This window comes from Poecilia latipinna, unplaced genomic scaffold, assembly GCF_001443285.1.
Source record: "Poecilia latipinna isolate Pla-1442-1.1 unplaced genomic scaffold, P_latipinna-1.0 Scaffold13, whole genome shotgun sequence".
In the NCBI taxonomy this organism is placed as follows: Eukaryota; Metazoa; Chordata; class Actinopteri; order Cyprinodontiformes; family Poeciliidae; genus Poecilia; species Poecilia latipinna.
The window spans coordinates 16522-36969 of NW_015112629.1; the positions used below are offsets into that span (position 1 = coordinate 16522).

Genomic DNA, 20448 nt, shown 5'->3' on the forward strand with positions numbered 1-20448 from the left:
CATTGTTCTTGGAATTCCAGAGCTCTTCCTAGTTTGTCATGAAAGTATTTTTACTTAACTCACACACTGCTTCCCTTTTGCGTCTGCTTCTTGGTTATTTTTATTTACAACACCCTAATGGTGTATTAGCCAATCCCTGGAAGTAACACCCATCAATCTCCCTGGGGGGCACTTTGTTCACTCCATCATGTCAGATCTAGTGTTTTTCTTTTCATCTTCTCCATGCTCTATTTTTTTTTTATTCCTCCACACCGCCGCTATTTGTTTCCTTCTGGTACAATCCAACAAAAGCCCGAGGAGGTACACCTTTAACCTTTTCAAACATCTTCAAGACAAGCAGACAAGCACTTTTTTTTCCCCCCGAAATTGTGACACTGGACAGATCTCTCACAGCAGATGGATGTTGCCTTCTTTCATCTTGATGGAAAATAGACCAATCACAACATCCGAGAGTGGTTTATAAGGAGGTGCAATTCAGAATACATTCTCCTGGCTCAGTTTGTGGTGTTATGTAATCAAGACGAATAGCTTAAATAAAAACTCAAGGTATAGGAGGAAAGAAAGGAAATACAAATACAATTGCCCCCTTTGAAAATCTCCCCTTCCCCTTCTCTTATCAAACAAAACTTTATGCTAAAGTAGAGTCAAGACCTCAGCAGGGAAATAGTCTAAATAAGATAAAATTAATTCAGTCAGGTTGACAAAGCACATAACCAAATGTCATATCTTTCAGTACTGAATGGTGACCAGACAGGATGGCCAATGAATAAGTCAAATAAAGTACAGAATTAAAGATTTGTGGATTAAAGGATTAAAGATTCAGCTTAAGATATCAAACAACTGCATGAAAATGAAAGACGTACAAAGACCATAACTTTATCAGCATGTGTGTAAAAGATGACTGTTGTAATTATTGACATTTTCGAACTGAGATGTAAGGTTTTAACATGGTATAAGGTTGAATAATTAATTAGTCAGCACATAGTCAATTGTACTTTGGCAAGTGGTATACTTGTAATATACAAATACAAAGCAAATAGTTGCTTTAACGTGTCATCTTTTTCTTTATTAATACCGCACTGACGGGGTAAATTGTGCAGTTCTGGCTATAATGTTCCACGAGCTAAAGAAATCTTGATCATATCCTCAGAGTCAAACTAAAGAGGAGGACCAATCCTGCCCTGCAGGATGTTACAGAGTCATGTTCAAGGAGCTCTGTGCAGAACAGAACATCCACACAGTGCTCTGGACAAAGAAAACCAACACATTTCCATTTGCATTTTTGCACTCCACTGGTACTTTTTTGTGACAGACCAACATACATTTGCTGATAATTTATAGAAAAAACATATGTTGCAAATAGCAAAAGCACTTTCTTTCCTCTGTAGATGACTTGTGGCAAAATGCAAATTCTTCTTATGACCTTCTTTGAACAGTGATTTCCTGGTTGGCATTCTTCCATAAAGGTCAGATTTATACTCTCACGGCTAAACTGTGAATCTCTACAGCTCTTCAAGAGTTACCCTGGGACTCTTGGCTACTTCTCTGATTAATGCCCTCCTTACCCACCCCGTCAGTTCAGGTAGATGGTCATTTCTTTGTAGATTTGCAGTCATGGGATTCTCTTTCCATTTTCAAAATGACGAACTGGATGTGCTCTGCGAGAAGCTTGAACCGTTGTTTTACAACCTAACCCTGCTTATACTTTTCCACAACTTGTATTGCACATTGAGAATATATTAGACAGTGTACACACACTATATTCTAACTAGGTGACTCCTCAAAACTGGTTTGTGGTGCATTTTATTTAGAGTTGTCCGTGGAAGGAAAGGGGTGGGTTACAGAGGTATGTCACTCTTATACAATTTTTATGAGTAAAACATAATTTTTCTTCAACTTTGGGCAAATCTGTTGTGTGTTGGTCTACCATATAAAATCTTAAAATATACCAATGTTCATGGCGACAACACCACATAAAATGTGGAAGAGTTCAACGGGTATGAACATTTTTTTTTTACAAGAAACTTAATCAGTTCCCTATTAAAAGGCTGAGCGACATCAAAAATACTTGTTAAAGTTAAATACAAAAATTTTGCACTTTCTACTTTTCCATTTCTCTTCTGCTAATTAGAGATGAGCCTTCCGCCGTAAGTTGCCTTTTTTCTTTGCAATCATTCCTCCTTTAATGAGTCTCAATTCAAATTGGTCTCTTTCAGTCTCCTGTGTCCTCTCTCTCTCTCTCTCTCTCTCTCATCACCCAATGTCATAGGCAGACAGCAGAGCTTCTGAACACAGCCTTGAATTCTTGGTGAATTGGAAGAGTTATGGCCCAGAAGAGTGATGGTCTCATCCCAAAAGATCCCCCAACCCTCTCCTTAGTGATTTTTATTGCTGTAACCCCAGTACTTTGTGCCAGAAGGCATTTGCTGCAAAGGGTCTACAGTCATGCCTGCCAGTTTCTTGCTCCCATGGCTGGGGAAATTGCTCTCCCTCTCTCTTTTCCCCCTTCTGCTTAATTTTCAGACACCATCCTGGTGTGTGAGTGATTGGCTTCACCTGCAAGTCCGATCCAATCAGCCCTGGTCTTGTGGGTCTCTTTCTACCACATCGTGCCAGTGCAGTGACTCAGCGTCTCTGTTAGCCTTGTTCCAGTCTTTGTAAATAATTTCTCGCTTTTTGCCCCTTCTCTTGTTGCCCCTCCAATCCAGAAACTGTCACCTGCTGCCGTCTGCATCGGTCTCTTGTTTGTGGATACTGTTCTAACTACCAGTGAGAATTAAAAGTTCATAGCCTACACTTTGGATGAAAAAATAATTTATAGGAAGCAGGTTTGCGTTTCCTGTGTCTCGACTCTAGCTTAAGCAAACAGAAACTTTCATTACAGTCCCTGGTAGGCAGTCGTATTATAATCCATCTCCGGGTGTCTCGCAGGATTTAGTCTTTGGACCTTCGTTATTCTGTTTTCTGTCTTGTCGTTATCTTAAGAAGAATCTGAAGCAAGCATGCACTTGTATGCATGCATCTCCCTTATTACACTGCAACAACAAAAATATTTAGAATGGGAAAGCATGAAAAATAAAGCAACTGTGCTCCTCAGGTGTCATCCTTTTTATCATTTTCCATTTCTCTTATACGACTTGTCAGGATAATTCTCTTATGTGCAATAAAAGCAGCTTAATCCACTTTTCTTCCAGCACCAACCTTTTCTGGATATTATACTTCAACATCTATTAAATACAGCATGTAGGAGATACATTATAAGGACAATGCATGAGTTGGCTGATCATCTTCACCTGATATTACTTACCACACTGAACCAATTCATCTGTAAATTAATTCATTTTATATCATTTTGCACCAGATAAATACTGTATGTTCCATCTGCTATATTTATATTAAAAAAAATAGATCATAATAATATTAAAGAAAAACACAACCTACCCCCATTTTAGGTTACCTTTAAAGAAGAAAGCCTCTCCTCGGATTTGGGCTACAGCATCAAAGTTACTGGTGCATCTGTCTGGAGCATCTTGTGCCAGTCTGACGAAGACAGAGCAATTTTAAGAGTAAGAAGTTGAAAGAGCAAAACAGTATTTGAAGAGCGCAAGGAATGAAAACAGGGTTTTCTGCCATGGCGGCCACAAATAATTTGCCCCCACGGGACAGTTCATACCCAGTTTGACAGGAGATGATTCAAAGTAATTTTCTTTAATCTACTTAAAGCCTATTTTTTTTAATGAAATCTAGTTATGAAAATCTGATAGACATACACCAGGAAGGATCTCCATCAGTTTCTTTAGTTTAAAACGGATGTCATAACCTGCCATATTTTCTCAAGTTGATCCAGTCCAAATTAGGATCAGAGCCACAATAAGGTGCAACTGAAAACCTTCAATAACCTACAAAATGTTTCAAATTTTATTTGAGATTTGAGGGTTTTATGATCATTTATTGTCACAATTCCTTAAAATATTGAACAAAAGAACCAAGCAGATATAAACGAGAACCAACGTATGAAATGGAAGCAGGTTGGGATGAAATGGCAATGTGTTGGTATGAAATGTGGACACAGACTGGGAAAAGAGTGAGGCTGCAAACAATCACTTGACAACAGCAATTACAGAACAGGAACAACAAAACAAAACAAACCCTGAAAACTCACAGACGATCTTGTTGTTGGGTGAAGAAAAGGGGAGAGGACATTTCTTATTTCCACTACATTGTCATTTTCATATAACCATCAATTTTATGGTGGGCTGAGGCTCCTTTGCTTGTTAAGACGTTGCTCTTGAACATGGAGCTTTAAACTCTTCCAAGTTTTTTTTTTTTTTATTTATAATTTTGTATGCATGTCCCATCAGCAACTTTACATATCTCTATGCTCGCTTAGCATAAAATCATCATTGCTGTACCTATCTTGCAATGTATGTCGGAACATATAAAATGCCTTTTGCATGAGCTCACACTTACGAATTTTGTGTATTTTCTTAATAATGATAAACATGATCAGAATTCTGTCATGAATGTGTGTTATTATGCCTCTGTTACATTCAGTCTGTGTAATAGGATGAAAGGCGTAAAAATATAATGTGCAACTACATAAGAATGCTGGTATTTATTTTTGCAGAGGTGTAACCCGTATCATTTTTGTCTACTATACTTAATAATCATTTGATCATCTAGGGCTCAAAATTCAACAATCTTTTCACACCGAGAAAGCTCCCTGACCTGAAAGCTGTATTAATTATAGCTGAATTAATAAGAAAATCACACGACCTCCCCTGGTGGACCTGCCACTTCAAACGATGTCAACAGGGTGTCTGCATAATGCTGCACATTGTAATTATCGGGTCGCTGCTGCAACATTGGTGTTGAACTTACATAAACTGTGGTGCATATTTACAGTATATATATTTTGCATGTCTGAGTTGAGATGCTCGTCCCACATTGTTATTTTAAATCATGTCCAAAGGAATCTGTGGCTGTCTGGCTTGACTGGAGGTTAAATTACACATTTTCAGTATCAGGAGTGCAGAAATAGAACATTATCTATTGACAGCTGAGTATCGTCAAACAAAAACAAATAAAAACAGGTGTGTGACTGTGTGACGGGGGTTAGAAGACCTAAAGTTGTTTTACCAAATTAGTTAAATGTCATTTGAATACACAGGGTAAAAAAAGATAAAACTGCACTGGGTGTGTTTCTTTCAGCTGGATGGGCTAAACATTAGATAGTAGCTGCAACATGTTGTTCTATTAGTAAGTGATTCGGAGCTCTGAGGCATCAGTCTGCTAATGATAAAGCCATCAGTACCTCAGCTGCTTCTCTGTGAGTCTGATGGTCTTTGTATTATCACCAGAATTACATTTTTATTTTATTTTTTTAGCATGAATGTGTTAGATTCTCTATCAGAGTCTGAATATTCTCTGAGGAACCAAGGCTGCATCTGCACAGCAAGCATGTTTAAATACACTTCTTAATAATGCAAAATTATAATGGATCACAAAACGACAAAGAACTTGCCCTCTGAAGGTTCATTAATTAACAAAAACTACAGTGATAGACCGGATGAATAATTAACTCTTGGGCTTGCAGAGGAGAGGAGACACTGATATTATATTTTTAAATAACAAAATGAACGTGGCTTATGAAAAAAGAAAAGAGGAAGGAAACGTTGAACAAACAGGGTTGTGTTCAAAGGTTTTTAAATTTGTGTATATTTTTCCTTCAGCTTAAGGAGGCGAGGAAGGAAGGAAGCCGGGAAGGAAAGAGGGAAAAGAGGAAGGGATGAAGGATGAAAAAAAGGAATGAAATAAAGAAGGCAGAAAGGAAGAAAGGAATTAAAGAAGGTCAGAAGTAAGGGAGGAGTTGAGGGAAGAATAAAGGAAATAGTCAAAGTAGGTAGAAAGGAAAGACAAAAGTAAGAAATAATATAGGAAAAGAAGAGCGGGGAAAGGAGAAGACGAGAGGAGAAAGGAGAAAGAAAATGAAAGAGAAGAATACAGATGTTGATGGAAAGAGAAAGGGAATGACTGTGATGGAGAGGAAGAGATTATGACAGACAAAAGGAAGAAGGCAGAACATGAAAAAGTTTATGGAGGAGAGAGAGAGGGAGGATCTAAGATTGAAGGAAAAGGAAAATGGGTTAAAACAGAAAAGAGAAAGAGAGAAATGAAGACAGAGTAGAGGAGAAAAATGAAAACGAATGAAGGAGAGTCAGAATGAACAAATAAAAGACAGACTGCTGGAGCTCGTCCAAAGCCATCATTTTGTTGCACACATAAAGGCAGTCTCTGCTAATGCCTTTTAAACCCTTTATGAGATTTCTCAGTTCGTAGCTTTGACCGTCTCTTTGAACAAACTGCAGCAGCCATCTAAAATTTATTGGCTTCTTTCTCACAGGTGTAGGTTTCAATTCTCCTCACAGATGTTCAGCTGGATTTGAAGCAGGATTCAACATATTTGGTTCTTTTATAGCTGTTTTAGAGTTCAAAACTAATTTAAGGTGTAAAAGATCTTGTTTGGTCTTAAATACAAATCCAACATTTTGCTGTTTCTATTACCACATTTATCACTAATAAATATAATCCTAAACCTATTACAGTGACTTAAACTAGTTACTAAAACCAGCTTGTCTTGACAAACTTTGGGAATTACCGTTTCTTTCATTGTCCATCTTACACAATGATCCCAATCTTTAGACATACCGATGGGTTTTCCTCTCCACATTTAATAATATATAGTAAAATATATTAAGATTCATAACCATTGCTGCTCTTGATTCTTCTTGTCTAAAGAGTAAACATTAGATATGCAGTTACGAATATTTAAGCATTGCTTTTTTGTTTTGCTTAGCAGTATGAAAAATTGAAGGTTAATGCATTGTTTACTCGAATTATAAATGTGCTTCATGTCAACAATAACAAACAAGGTTACTTCAAGGAGGGCGATGCTAATATTCAGTGACAGGAATATAAACATGCATGTAATAGTATTTGCATGTGAATTATTTCAGAAAAATTTTTTTTTTTTCCTCAAACACACATCTATGTGAGCTTTCTGCTACTAAAGGTGGTTAAGTACGCAGCTTTATTTATATGGTCAAACATACTGCTACCAAATTGGAAGTCTGCATGCAGCATACAGTCGTCTTACGATGATGCATAAACACAGGGCTCTGCATCTTATTAGTAGGGAAACAGCCTCCACCGAGATAAAACGTGAGACACGTTCTGCTTTTTAAAACAGGCAACAGCTAAAAGTGAAAGACAATGAGGTACTGTAATGCTGAGGTACTGTTCAGTGCACCTTTTGTCAGGTTACGGCCACACTCTTTGATTTAATCTCAATGTCTAAAACGTGAAAAGTCATCCGGAAACTGACTCAAGAGAGAAAAAAAGTACTTAAAATGCCTATTGAAGGACTGAATAGCAGTCTGATTGTAGCATCTCTTTAAAGAAAAATAAATACACAAAAAAATGACATCAAGACAGAAGAAACACATTTCCAATTTCAAATTACTCGCCCCATTAAACTTTTGAAACCAGTGCTTACAGTAGGTACAGTTGGTGCATTCGACGTCGAGTGCACTGCAGCTGAGACTATATATCGTTTCCTATATATTCAATTGACCTTCAAATGGTACAGCAGACTCAACAGATAGAGATAATAAGTCTCAACAGATAGAGATAATAAGTCTCAACAGATAGAGATAATAAGTCTCAACAGATAGAGATAATAAGTCTCACTCAGACATAAACTGTAAGTGTGTATCTAGAGAAGATATATACTAGAGAAGATAGCTAGAGATTGTACTCAAGTAATAGAGCCAATACTTCATAATAATATTACTCAAGTAAAAGTAAAAAGTATGGCGCAGTAAAAGTACTCCAAGAAGTATTAAATGTTACTCTAATAAATGTAAGTGAGTAAATGTAACAGCTTCACCCATCTCTGCATCCCTTTTCTGCTGCAAAGCAACTCCTGGCAGCATGATGCTGCCACCACCAGACAGGTATGGCTTTGTGTCTCGTCATCTTTTAAACGGCAATCTGAATAACCACCAGTGAGATATTGAAAGCTTGTGACATTGTTTAATAATCTGACCTTCTTCAAACGTCTCCAGAACTTTATCTGCTCTGCTGTGGTCCTGATATTCTTTGTTCACCAACTTTCTGTAAGCATCTGAATCAGAACAGCTGTATTTAAATTATACACAGTTGGGGTCTATTTAATAATTTAACTGACTTTTGGTATCACTGGATTTTATTTAGGGGTGATCAAGTAAAAAGGACAGAACACTTTTCAAAACTTTAAACCCAAAAGTGATTCTTATTTTCCGTCACAATTATGCACCACTTTATGTTTGTCTTTCACATTAAATAAATAAATAAAAAAAAATAAAAAAACACATAGAGGTTGTGGAAGAATTTGAGTTAATACATTTACAGTGCACTCTTGCATAATGTAAAAAATGTCAGAGTTAAAGACTTTTAAATGCTTCATATCCTTCCTGTCTACTGCCCTTCTGTTCAGACAACACATCCAGTCCGATGATGTATGATGATCGCTAATGACTGTAATGTGCCCAATCTTCAAGCTCAAGTCAAAAATTCTCTACTAAGCTACATACAAAAAGTGACTGTGATGGAATCGGTCCTGTTCTTTTAGTTTAATCTCCTTTAATACATATTCACCAATCATTTTGTGCTTCATTGGGCCATTTCCGACCGGAATGTTCCCTTTTCTCAAGACTTAACTCATTATTTGGCCCAGAAGTTAAATGATGAGTTAATGCCCAAACGGTCACACAATTTGAAAAGTGAAATTAGCAGTGATACGCCATGTATGTGTATGTGGAAGCACATCGCCTTGAGCATGCTAATATGTCCTTCAGCACAAGAGATGAGTAATCTCTGAATCTGACAATTTTAACGACATGATTCAGTCAATCTTTAAACTCCTTGCATATAATTAGAGGAGGAGTTCCTTATTGTCATTTCATACAGTGTCATACAAAATATTTTTGCAATACCTTTTCGTCTTTTTCATAACCAAAAACCTCAGTGCATCTTATTGGAACTGTAGTGGACATAGATGTGAATTTGAAGGGTTCGACTAATTTTGCAAACAAAAATCTAAAGAAAAAATAAATAGCAGTTTATTTATTTCTCTAACACCCTTATAAAAGAGAGTAAAAAAGAAGCAAAAAGAAAGCCAAACTGAACCATGAAAGATGGAAACCCAGGGCCTTCTTACTGCTACCAACTGGGTCACCACGCTACCCACCACACTTTTCAGATTTGTTTGTTTTTTTCATTTGTAATTTTGTAATTTTCATGTTCTTCTTTGCTGATGTTTATATCACATGCAATCACCATAAAATAACTTGGCTATTTGGCTAAACCTAAACTAAACTAAACCTCTTGTAAAACGTTCCCCAATACCGATTCATCAAATTAGTTTGAGTTGAGAACAATAGGAACATATGAAAGCTGAAGACATTAGTATAGATCAGACATTGTTTCTTAGGTGTCTCTCTTACTTACAGGAGCGTGGATCTGTTTTCAGGGAGGTCGAGGAGGACGGGAGGCTCAGGGGTTTGAGACGGGCTGCCTGGCTGATTCGTGTGAGACACAGAGTCTCTGACACCTGCATGTTTCAGACGATTATTCCAGAGAGAGAGACAACAGCTGTTAAAATGTAAAGAAATGTCTGGTCGATTCATTGCATATAAATAAAATGGCAACAATAGGACAGATGTTTTTTTGTTTTTGTTTGTTTGTTTTATCTTTTGCGATCAATCTGAGGCAACAATGTTTGTCGTTCTTGTCTTTATGCTTGTGTTTATCTTTAATTTCCCTCATTTAAAAGAAACCATCCATTCTTGCAGCCTTGTCCTTTAACGATCTTTCCCACCTTTCATGCAGCCCTTCATGATCATTATTCTCCCTATTGCAGTCCTCTCCATAGCAGGGAATGGTATGATAAGGTCATATACCATAAAGAGTTCCAATTAACTCCATCCATGTTCTCATTAATCAATAACCTCACCCACTGGAGTCAATAGTGTCCTTTCACACACACCCACACACACAAACAGAGAGAATGGAGGTGTCTTTTTACCGTAGAGCTGCCAGACACGGACTTTATCCTCATACGGCAGGTCGTATTTCAGCGGGTCTCCCACAGGACCTTGGTAGTACGGCCTCATGATGGATTCCATAGCTGAGGTGTGGACCAGGCCGATGGCATGACCAAACTCATGAACTGCGACTGCAAACAGATCCATCCCATGGGAGTCTGAAAGAAACACATGGAGGCAATGAGAATTATTATTATTATTTGATAAATGCTGTGCCTTTTAAAAGTATCAGCACCCCTGGATGGATACACAAAATTAACTACTTTCTGATTTGGAGAAGCATAATCTAACAGTATGAAAACCATATGAATTTAGTTAGAAATGTTATCGCCACAATTTATATCTAAAATGTCCGTTTATTTTTCTTAATTCATGCAATAGTTTTAAATTGACCAGAGTGTGATTCGCCATTTAATTTATAATCCATAAAATCTTGTTTTATGTAAAACAGGGATATTTGTCCAAACCCCTTCTTAAGATGGGAAATGTAAGAAAACATGTAGCTGTGGTTGTACATGTAGATGTGTGTTGAGTTTAAGGAAATAGAAACTGCTCTAAATCTGTCCATTTTAACTCATAGAGAAAGTGACTTAAGACTTTTCTTAGGATTACAAACCTTGAAACAAACGTTAGCCTAGAACCATGTTGGCCACTCCGAAATTAAGTTAGGATTTCTGAGGATTTCTGAGCAGTATTAGGCTGCGTTCACACTGCAGCCTTAAGTGACACAATTCCGATTTTTTTTTGTCAGATCAGATTGTTTTGCCGGGCCGTTCACACTACCAAACATGTGCGACCTGTATGCATTCTGCAGTTTGAACAGGAAAACGACCTTAAAGTGTCCCGCATGCGCAGTAGAGGGCGCAATAGCGTCAGCGTTCTCAGTGTTCTGCCAACTGCCATAAAAAGAAGAAGTGCTCAGTGTTTGCGGAAGTAAACATGGAGGCTAACGGTGGAGCTTAGCTTACATATTTGAAGTTGTTGTCCGGCCGGAACTCCATATTAACAACTTAATCCTCATTATAGTCCGTCATGGTTGTTGTTTTTCTTCCTGCTTGCGCGTATCAGGATGCAGAATAGTGAGATTTGTTGAGAATCAGTGACGTTCAGTTCGGATGAATGCGACCTGAACGTTAAATCGCATTTGAATCGGATACGTGTCAGATATGGGTCACATTCGAAAAGAATCCGACCTGTGCTGTTCAGAATGTCATGAAAAGATCACACAGGTCGCATTACGTCAAAAAAGAAAAATCAGAATTGAGTCTCTTCAGGCTGCAGTGTGAACGCAGCCTTAGAATATCACAGATAGGGTAACTGCTAGCCCAGAACAATGCTAAAGTTTTCATCTGCTTGAATGAGTCTGGACTTATTTTGCTTATCTCTAGTTCAAAATGTAAAAAAGTTAGTCTGAATAAAGTTGAAGTGAATAGTTTCACACTCAGAAAATCCTTTAAAACAGAGCTTTTCATAAAATGTCTGAAATAATTTTGTTTGTAAAACACACAGAGGATTTTCACTTCATTTGTAGCAGTAGAATCCCCTTCAAATAAGACGAATAAAATCCCAAACATCTCACTTTGTAGATTTTAAGAACCCTTCCCTGAGGAGCGACCTTTGACTTATCGCAGGTTCGATAAATATCACAATGTCTCTTAATATTGTCTTTAGTGGAAACGGCTCAGGGTAGATTTGAATTTTCTTCCCAGTGTTCAGATGTCTGGGGGTTGCAAACTAACCGACGTGACAGACAGCTCTGGTGGCTATGAGTGCTGTTTGGGATGTGCTGCGGTGAGATAACTGTGGTAATACTGCCTGAGCCCCTGGGCTGCCAATCAAAATCTATGTGTGGAAAGATACCCAAAGAGGCTGCAGGCCATTAGAGCACATTTCCATGGATGTTGGGCCAAAAAAATGGAAAGCTTCCAAAAACGGTTTGTCTGCTTCTGCAAAGCAAGACAAAACCATGGATGGTGGGATAAAGATTTGCAAACATGTGAGAGCATGCGTGTCAAGGCAAGCTAGCTTAGAGCTCTTTGGTGGTTAGGAACACATCTACATTCTGTTAAACTCTCTCTGGCTTTACTTTAGAAGCATTTTAGTGCCGTGCTCCGTCGAAAGTAAAAGGCAAGAAGAGAGGTGCGCTTGTGCTTGCAGCGTTTGGGACATCCAGAGGCTAAAAAGTCAAGTCTAATTTACGGTACTATGTGGAGAAGACAGGAAAGGTGGATATAAAGTAGAGACTGAGGCAGAGAGCAGGGCCTGAGAAGAAAATATGTCATTTTAATTCTAGAGGATGAACGAGACTTAACCAGTTTGAACAGCATCACTGAACGTTGCCACAGTTCTTAACACTGTTGCATCATAGAAAAAAAAAGGTCCATTTCAAAAACATGAACATTCATTTTTCATATGCATTGGCTCTGTGATGAACCAATAACTGGTTTACTCATTGCCTGCTGGCTCCCCCAAGACTCTGAGCAGGAAAGAGCTGGTAAAGGAGATGACTGGAGTTTATATGGAACAAACAGGAGGGAAAAAAAGATAAAGAAAAAAAACCAAAACAACTTTGCTGACAAAATACCTACATGAAAAATGTAAACTATAGATTCCATAGTTTAATTTAGACATAAAGTAAGCCTACAAGCAAAACATCATGTTTTATCACTAGTAACAAAATGAACAAAAAGACACATTTTTTCCAGTGTGGTGTTCAAATATTTATTAACATAGGAGAAAATCAATAGCTGGTCCTGATAAAGATGCAATTGAAAAACCAATTATTGATTCTGTTAAGAAGTACATAAATAATTTTCAGTTATTTAAAAAAAATGTAAATAAAATGAAGAAACTTTTTTTTATTTAATAAACTGAAACCACAATTTGCCCCCAAAAAAACAACCCACCCCTATTTGAAAAACCTGTTTATTTCTGCTGATTTATTTCCATTTAGTCATTTATAATCCAAGATCAGGATGTATGATCCTGATCTTACATCAGAAGAAAAAGGACTGTTCTTGCACAAAAGGGATTCATTTTCAAGGAAAACATTTTTTTTATTGCTCCATGTTTAATCCATGAAATAAGCATGGCACAACTCATAGGTACTAGATTATTGGAAAGTAAAGTCTTATTTGTCTTCCCATCTTCAGTTCAACTCAAAACCCAATATTGACATTTCTTTGCTGAAAGAAACTTGAATCATTAAAACTTTATGAAAAAAAGTCTCTAGAGAAATAGATAGTTTGAAATAATAATCAAAGTTTGATGAACTCCAGCAGACTTCTGAAATGTGAAGCCAAACTATAACTCAGACTCTCAAACTCTCACTTGTAAATTATGGTACACCTTAGAAATTGCATAACTGTCATCAAGCTATGGACTGAGTGGAACATGAAGTCGACAAATATAAGCATGACGGTTGTTCAAAATTGCATTAATTACATTTTGGGAAGCCATTTTTCAATTTCCTGATGCATATTTGCAGAAATTTGCAGATATCAGCCAATAACACACTGTACCCCATTGCACCGAGTCAGGCATTGTTACTAAACATAAAAGCCAATTTGAAGTTACTAAATTTGCATTCTGGGGTGACTTCTCTCTGAGATTTGGCTGTAGGTTAAAATCAGCTATCATGTCCTTGATTACCAGGATAAATGCCTGGCAGATAAAAGAAAAGATGTGGGACAGTCTGAGCTTAGCAATAAAGCCTTAGCTTGTAGCAATTAATAACTAAAATATCTCAGTTTGTCTTATAAGCATTCCATCATGGCTGTCATGAAGGTTACTTTCCTCTTGCACTGAGGTCAGTACTGATCCACCTTTATGCTTGCAGACGGTCCAACTAGCCTGACTTTAGCGAGTTTTCCATTTTGCTCCAAGTTTATGCATGTAAAGTGTGGAGTATCCATTAGTTTTGTTTCCATCTTCCTTCTCATTATTTTAATCAGCTCTGACTATAGTAATTTCTTAAGCATGTAACACACGGCTGACAGAAAAAGTTGACTGTTTAAAATTTGCTAAACAGACAAATGGCTTTACTGGAAAGCCAGGGATGCTCAGGGCCTCCTGAGTGTGTGAAATGTGTACAAATTTACCCCTCCATCACATTTAGCACTCAATGCTACCCAAAACAAATACGAAAATTGTAAATATGCTTAAAAGGAACCATTAGGAGCAGCAATAAAGCAGAAAACTGAGTGAAGACACTGTGAATATAGGGAGTTAAAAAGTTACATGAGCTAGATGAAAGAAACCTGTTATCACATAAACATTTGCACATTTTGTCACTTTTACCCCAAAATTTTTAATTCATTTTATTGGGATTTGGTGTAAAAGGTCCAACATAAACATTAAAAACCCAGTTTTTAATGTTTTTTCAAAAAAGCAGCTCACATTTATGCATCCTTTATCTGAAACCGTGAAATAAAATAAAGAGCAACCAACTGCCTATTAAAGTCCCCAGATTGGTAAAGAAATTGATTAATTGTATTAGGACGTCTGAATTCCCTTTGAATCTCACAGGGACATATTTCATTCAGCCATATCTCATACAGCATCTGAATGAAAATGTCTTATATGCTTTAACAAAGCAATGTTCCACCTTCTGTCACAGAGTGGAAAGTAGCCTTGAAAGAAGTAAAATCAAACAAGGCCAAGTGACATGTTTTATTCTCTTGAACAGCACAGCATGCCGTCTTGTCACTGCTGGTGAGAAACTTCAGATCAGAGATAGAAAATATTTTCTCTGTCCTAGTTCTCTATACGGCTCGAGATAATTGTACGATTCGAAAAGATGAACAGACATAGGTCAAAAATACACATGTGATTCCCTCTCCTCTTTTCTGTTCTGCTCACGTTCATAAAACCCTGTGAGTACAAATGCTTCTTTCGAACTGCGGGCAAGTACTAATGTGCTAGTATAGCTGAATCAAATGAAGAAATTGTAAAACATGCTCTATAGCGCTTCAAGTGAATCATTATCATATTTACTTTCGCTCTGGCTTTTAGATCGGACTCTTGAGAGAACAAAAAATGTGTGTGAGGTTAGAGGTTTTACATACACCAGACTGTAGTCGTAAAAATGCTGAGAATATTTAGATTTTAAATCTAAGTCAAGAACTGCTTAAACATAGATAATATTTAAAAAAAAAACAGGAGAAACATCTTGTATTATGATATACAAATGATGAGGTAATGAGTCACTTAGGCTGTCTCTCTATATTTTGAACACATTTTTACTAACCCAGAGCAGTGAAGCGCTGCGAAGGCCTCTTGTAATCATGGGATTTTTTTTTTTTTAATTATTATTTTTCAGACAAAGTATGCAGCTTTTTGGAGGGCTTATTATATCTAAAAACACACCAAACTTCACCCACAAAGTAGAATAACCTCCACTTATAATTATAATTGACCTTTGTCAACCCAATATGCCCCACTGCACTCCCTAGATTTTTCCATCTCAAAAATCTAGTGCTCAACAAATTGGAGTGCATCGTTTATCTAACTGCGCGAGACAGTCGACGACGGCAAGTGGGTGGTGTTTCTGGCCGGAGCGGCGCTGAGCTGCGAGGGCCTCCAACGCTGCATGTAGCTTTAATTATTTATTTTTGGTTTGCTTAATTGATTCTCCAGTATTTAATAATTTAACAACCATGGCACTTAATATTTATCCTTGTTCAATGCCACCAACAAAAGACTGCTGGTAAATTCTTCCTTTGAAAATAAATGAATAAAACAAATCTTTACAAATAGTACCAGACAAATTTCTGTGCCTACAGGTGCAAAACTTGTGGAGCCGTAACCCCAAATAGAGCTACGGAGCTACAGTTTAAGAGAAATAAAACCCTTTGTCAGAATTACACACTACTTTGTACATCACTGCAGTATTTGTACGGCTTCCTACACTGGTTTTTACATGCGGCGTTGGCCAGTAAACTAGATGTCTAACAGATGCCATGATAGTCTGTTATTACGGCTAAGGTCACGGACACAGGAACTTAATGATCCACACAGGGAGTAAAGCCTGACCTGTGTGGTTCAATTTGAAGAGAGATGCATGGCTAAAAACTAATACTAGTTATTGCAGAGACACATGGGAAGACATGCAGCGACTTTCATGCATAGCACAAAGTAGTTATTGCTTGTCTGGATGTTAGGATGCTTTCACGCCTGTAATGGGAATGCAGGCAGCAGAGTGAGACCATGGCCTGATGGAAGAGGGTGGCTTGCACTGATGAATCTTGTAGATAAACCAGTGCATCCGTGGCACTTATCTGAGGGGGAGATGGAAGAATTATGCACTGGAGGTAAACAAGAGAGAAACTCTGCAGAGGTTATCTGATAGTCTTGCTAATGCTCTGCCAAGAACCACAAAACATCTATGGATGCAATTCATGAATTTGTGGCTGAATATGTAAATTTTTAGTGAAACACTTTGCAATTATTTTAGTTAGAATAATCTTTTTTTTTTTTTGCATAAAGTACTAAAATTTGTCACAGAAATTTTAAACCCATGGATAAGGGTGTAAAAAGTAAATATTAAATGAAGCTTTATTGTTAGAGCATTTATTTTTACAGGCCAAAATTTAAGTAATAGTGTTAGTAAAAATGTATCATCGCACCTTTAAAGTAAACAAAGTGTACAGTTTTGCTCTTAAGTTTACATTACTTTAAGACTTTAAGACTTGTGGAACCATTTTTCAGGGAATTTGGACAAAACTGTCCACTGCAAACATTATTCTCTGTCTCTTGGTGAGTGGCTAGGTGAATGTTTAAGCAATTGTGTCTACCCCTTTAAATCATACTGACAGCAGGAACTTCCTACCTTAATACATTGTTACCATGTAGTGACCATTTTTAAATATCAAGACCAATTGAAACCCTTTCTGGTTTCCACATTTTGGTATTTTCTCACAGTAAAGCTCCACGTTCTTCTAGGCTAGAAACCTCACCTCCTGTTTCTGTTAATTCCAGTAAATTTCTTAAATCAATGACAGGAGACGAAGATGGCCATCCAGGACCTTCAACATGTTTGCTGCAGCCAGAAGCAGGTTAAACCGGCCTTGTGTTTTGGATCACGTCCACGTCATTATTTACCAAGCCTCCAAAATGATGAGTGCACATTTTCTTCTTCCAGTGTTTATTCAGACGTTGCATTCATCATACCATTGGTTCTGACCAAACTTCCTGGGTCTTCATCCCCAAAACACAAGTAAACATACTTCAGTGCTTCAAAGTAGGAATTGGGTCTTCATCACAGTATCATAGCATTTACACAATTCTCATATAATTTGTTTGTTTCATTTTCCCCCTATTATTTTCTAAGAATCATAAAGTAAATCTGGTCACAAACTGAAATTAATACAAGTTTTACTGTATTTATTTCCAACAACAAAAAAAGCTACTTTGCCAAAGAAGTTTGCAGTTATTGAGCAAATACATCCAGTTCCTTCACTGAGGTTGTTTTGTGGTCAGCAGCATTCTGCTAAACAGTGTGGCTTACATGATGTGTAATGTTTCAAAGGATCTTATTAAAAGTATTTTTAGCCAACACTTTGAGCTGTCAGATACAACAAGCACGTCTCCCTTTATTATTAAACATTCACTTCAAAAGCAAGTCATCCGCTCTCATGTCTCTACCTCTCTTTTCAGGCTTATTCGTTCTGTTTCTTTAATGGATTCACAGGAACTATAGAAACACGTAGAGGGACACCCTGAATGGTGATGCATATGGCATTATTATGCAGAAAAACCTTATGTTTACCATACAGCAGCATTGCAAATGTGTTGGTCTTATGTTTCTTTTATTAACTAAAAAATTCAGCAGATGCAGGTTTTTTTTTTATGTGGGGTAAGGTTTCAGCTCTCTTGTAATTTGCTTCTCCACCACATTTCCCAATATGTAAGTTGAATGACTACAGTCATCACGCACTGACTTTAGATCACATTAAGGCACTGAGGGAGCTCTTGGAGAGCTCCAAGCTGAGTAAATCTACACATGCAGTCTGCAAAATGTCTCCGTGTCCAGTTGCCGGGTGCAGAGGGAAGTTTTCAGGTTAGTTTCCTCACTGAAATGACGATATAAACTTAAATCAGTGAGCAGTGTGTGCCGAGGACTAGTTCATCAGAGAAAATGTTAGCACAATATGGCTCTAAAATACGTACAAGAATTACTTTATATTTCATGATAAGCCTTTCAAAGCACTTAACCACTTTGGAGGACCACTTTCTGACGGAGGATGAAGAATTACTTCTTTGTAGCAGGTATGGTAATGATTATTTAGAAAGTGCTGTCTTGCAGTTTACTGAGCATTTCCCTTGATGCAGGCTGAGGACAAAGATTGGATGTGAACTGAGACAGCAGATAATGGAATACTAAGTTCAAATATGAGTGCCACAGAATTGTGTGAACTGCTTATCTTCGCTTAAACGACAAAATTAAAGGATTGAGAACGAAACAGTGTTAAAACGTGATGGAAATCTACTTCCTGTTTTACTGTGCCCTCCTTCTGACGACCACACGTTGGCAAAGTTGTTAGACGACCTTATTGTTCACCAGGCTGCTTCAAATTCTAGCACAGATAAATTGCTCCTGACATAATACAAGAAAAAAACACCATCTATGTAAAATGCCCAATTCCATCAAAGTAAGTTGCATTCTGTCTTGCACACAACTTGAGGGTAAAAGACCAAAATGTAACAGAACCCCACGGCAAAACGAATTGGAATCGATGAAAGCTGACAGTGAAATTCAATTACTTATGCTGATTGCTAAAAACAGATTTAATGGCTATCAGCAGGCGCGTACGTGTGAGTTATTTTGTTTCTGGCAGCTGTGGAAAATGAAAGGATACCTTTTATGTCTCCTAATAAGCTTGTGATAACAATCAGCGGCGCTTTAGTTGCCACACACAGGCCATCGAATGTTATACTGTTACTTCAAACAAATGAAATGCTAATTATAAAATCTGGATCATGACCAGACAAGACAAAAGCACAGCTTGCCTTGCAGGTGCAGTCAGAGTTTTGTTTTCAAACATAAAAGCTGCACTTTTCTTTAGGATTTTCTGGACGCCGAATGCTTTTTGTTTGATTTTTTTTATCGTTTTTGTTTTACAGACTCATGCAAATGTCTACCAGATTTCCACTGTATATCCTTTTTTCCTAGACCCACATTTTTCCTTCAGCATGTAACCCAACACATTTATGTTCAAGCACATGTGCTTTAAACTGACACAGAGAGTCTTTATTCCTCACCTGGAGATCTAAAGGTCCAGGCCTCGTCGTCATCAAAGTGTGTATCACCCGCTGTGAACCTCTCCCCAGGAAAGAAAGCATGTGCCACTGTTCCCCCAGGCCCGTCGAAGGGGTATCCATCATTATGGTCCGCTTTGGTGAAGTCGATCTGAATGTCTGCGTCACTGCCGGCCACCTCGTGGAAGTTCAGAGGCGCGATGTCGCTCCAGACCTTCAGGGCGTAGTACATGAGGGCCCGAACTGTATCCCTGCCCAATAAGGCTGAATCCTTGGGGAAGGTTCTCACTCTAAGAAAGCGAATAAGAGACCGCATGATGAATAACAGATGAGACGGCATTATTATTCAGCGTTTGAAGAACACACAGAACGACCTTGTCGTTTGTTTTTGGTGTGGGGGTTAATAAATGAAGAATTTTGCTTCTTATTCATTTATTCATCAACAGATTGCATAGAGTAAAATTATTTAAAGAAGTATGCAGTGTTTGTGCTGTAGATGTTCTCCAGTTTTCATTAAAAAAAAAAGGTAGTTATTCTTTGCTTTTCTTCACATATCCAGTTTTTGGCATGTTAAAAAAAAGCATGTATGTTTTTCAATATTGGGATAAGGATATTTTAACAACGCAGTGAAATTCAAGTAAATTAAGTAACTGACAAGAATGGGGGATGTTTACAGCATTTACTGTAAATTGAAATAAAAGAAAAAAAAATGCAATTTCTGGTGAGAACTACATTATGGAACCTTAACATGGATTTCCTCTTAAAATGGGAAATGGATATGAACAGTCAGACGCACTGAGACTGTGCACATTTCGAACTGTAATTAAGTGTGAAATGTAATAAACTGAAATTTCCATTTCTTAAACTTCCTTTAGCCCTGTCATATAGTGGGAGTAACACCCGGTCTGAATAAATCAATGTGGAAAGCTGAGCCATTCGTTGTCAAACCTCACATCAAAGAGGGTCTTAAGGCCTGATGTAGAGGCTTACATTTGAAGTCCAGGTGGGATTTTTTTTTTTTTTTTACTTCATACACAGAAGTATG

The 20448-nt window shown here is 37.6% G+C and overlaps 1 protein-coding gene across 1 annotated transcript in view; it reads right to left on the reverse strand.

The window, feature by feature from the left end:
- LOC106946599 (matrix metalloproteinase-17-like) overlaps positions 1–20448 on the reverse strand; it is a 134925-nt gene that overhangs the window by 16332 nt on the left and 98145 nt on the right. Inside the window, exons 4-7 of the mRNA XM_015031036.1 lie at positions 19407–19693; positions 10127–10303; positions 9550–9652; positions 3458–3540 (exon numbers count right to left, since the gene is read on the reverse strand). Coding sequence (XP_014886522.1) covers positions 3458–3540; positions 9550–9652; positions 10127–10303; positions 19407–19693 — 650 coding nt within the window. The remainder of the gene's footprint in view (positions 1–3457; positions 3541–9549; positions 9653–10126; positions 10304–19406; positions 19694–20448) is intronic.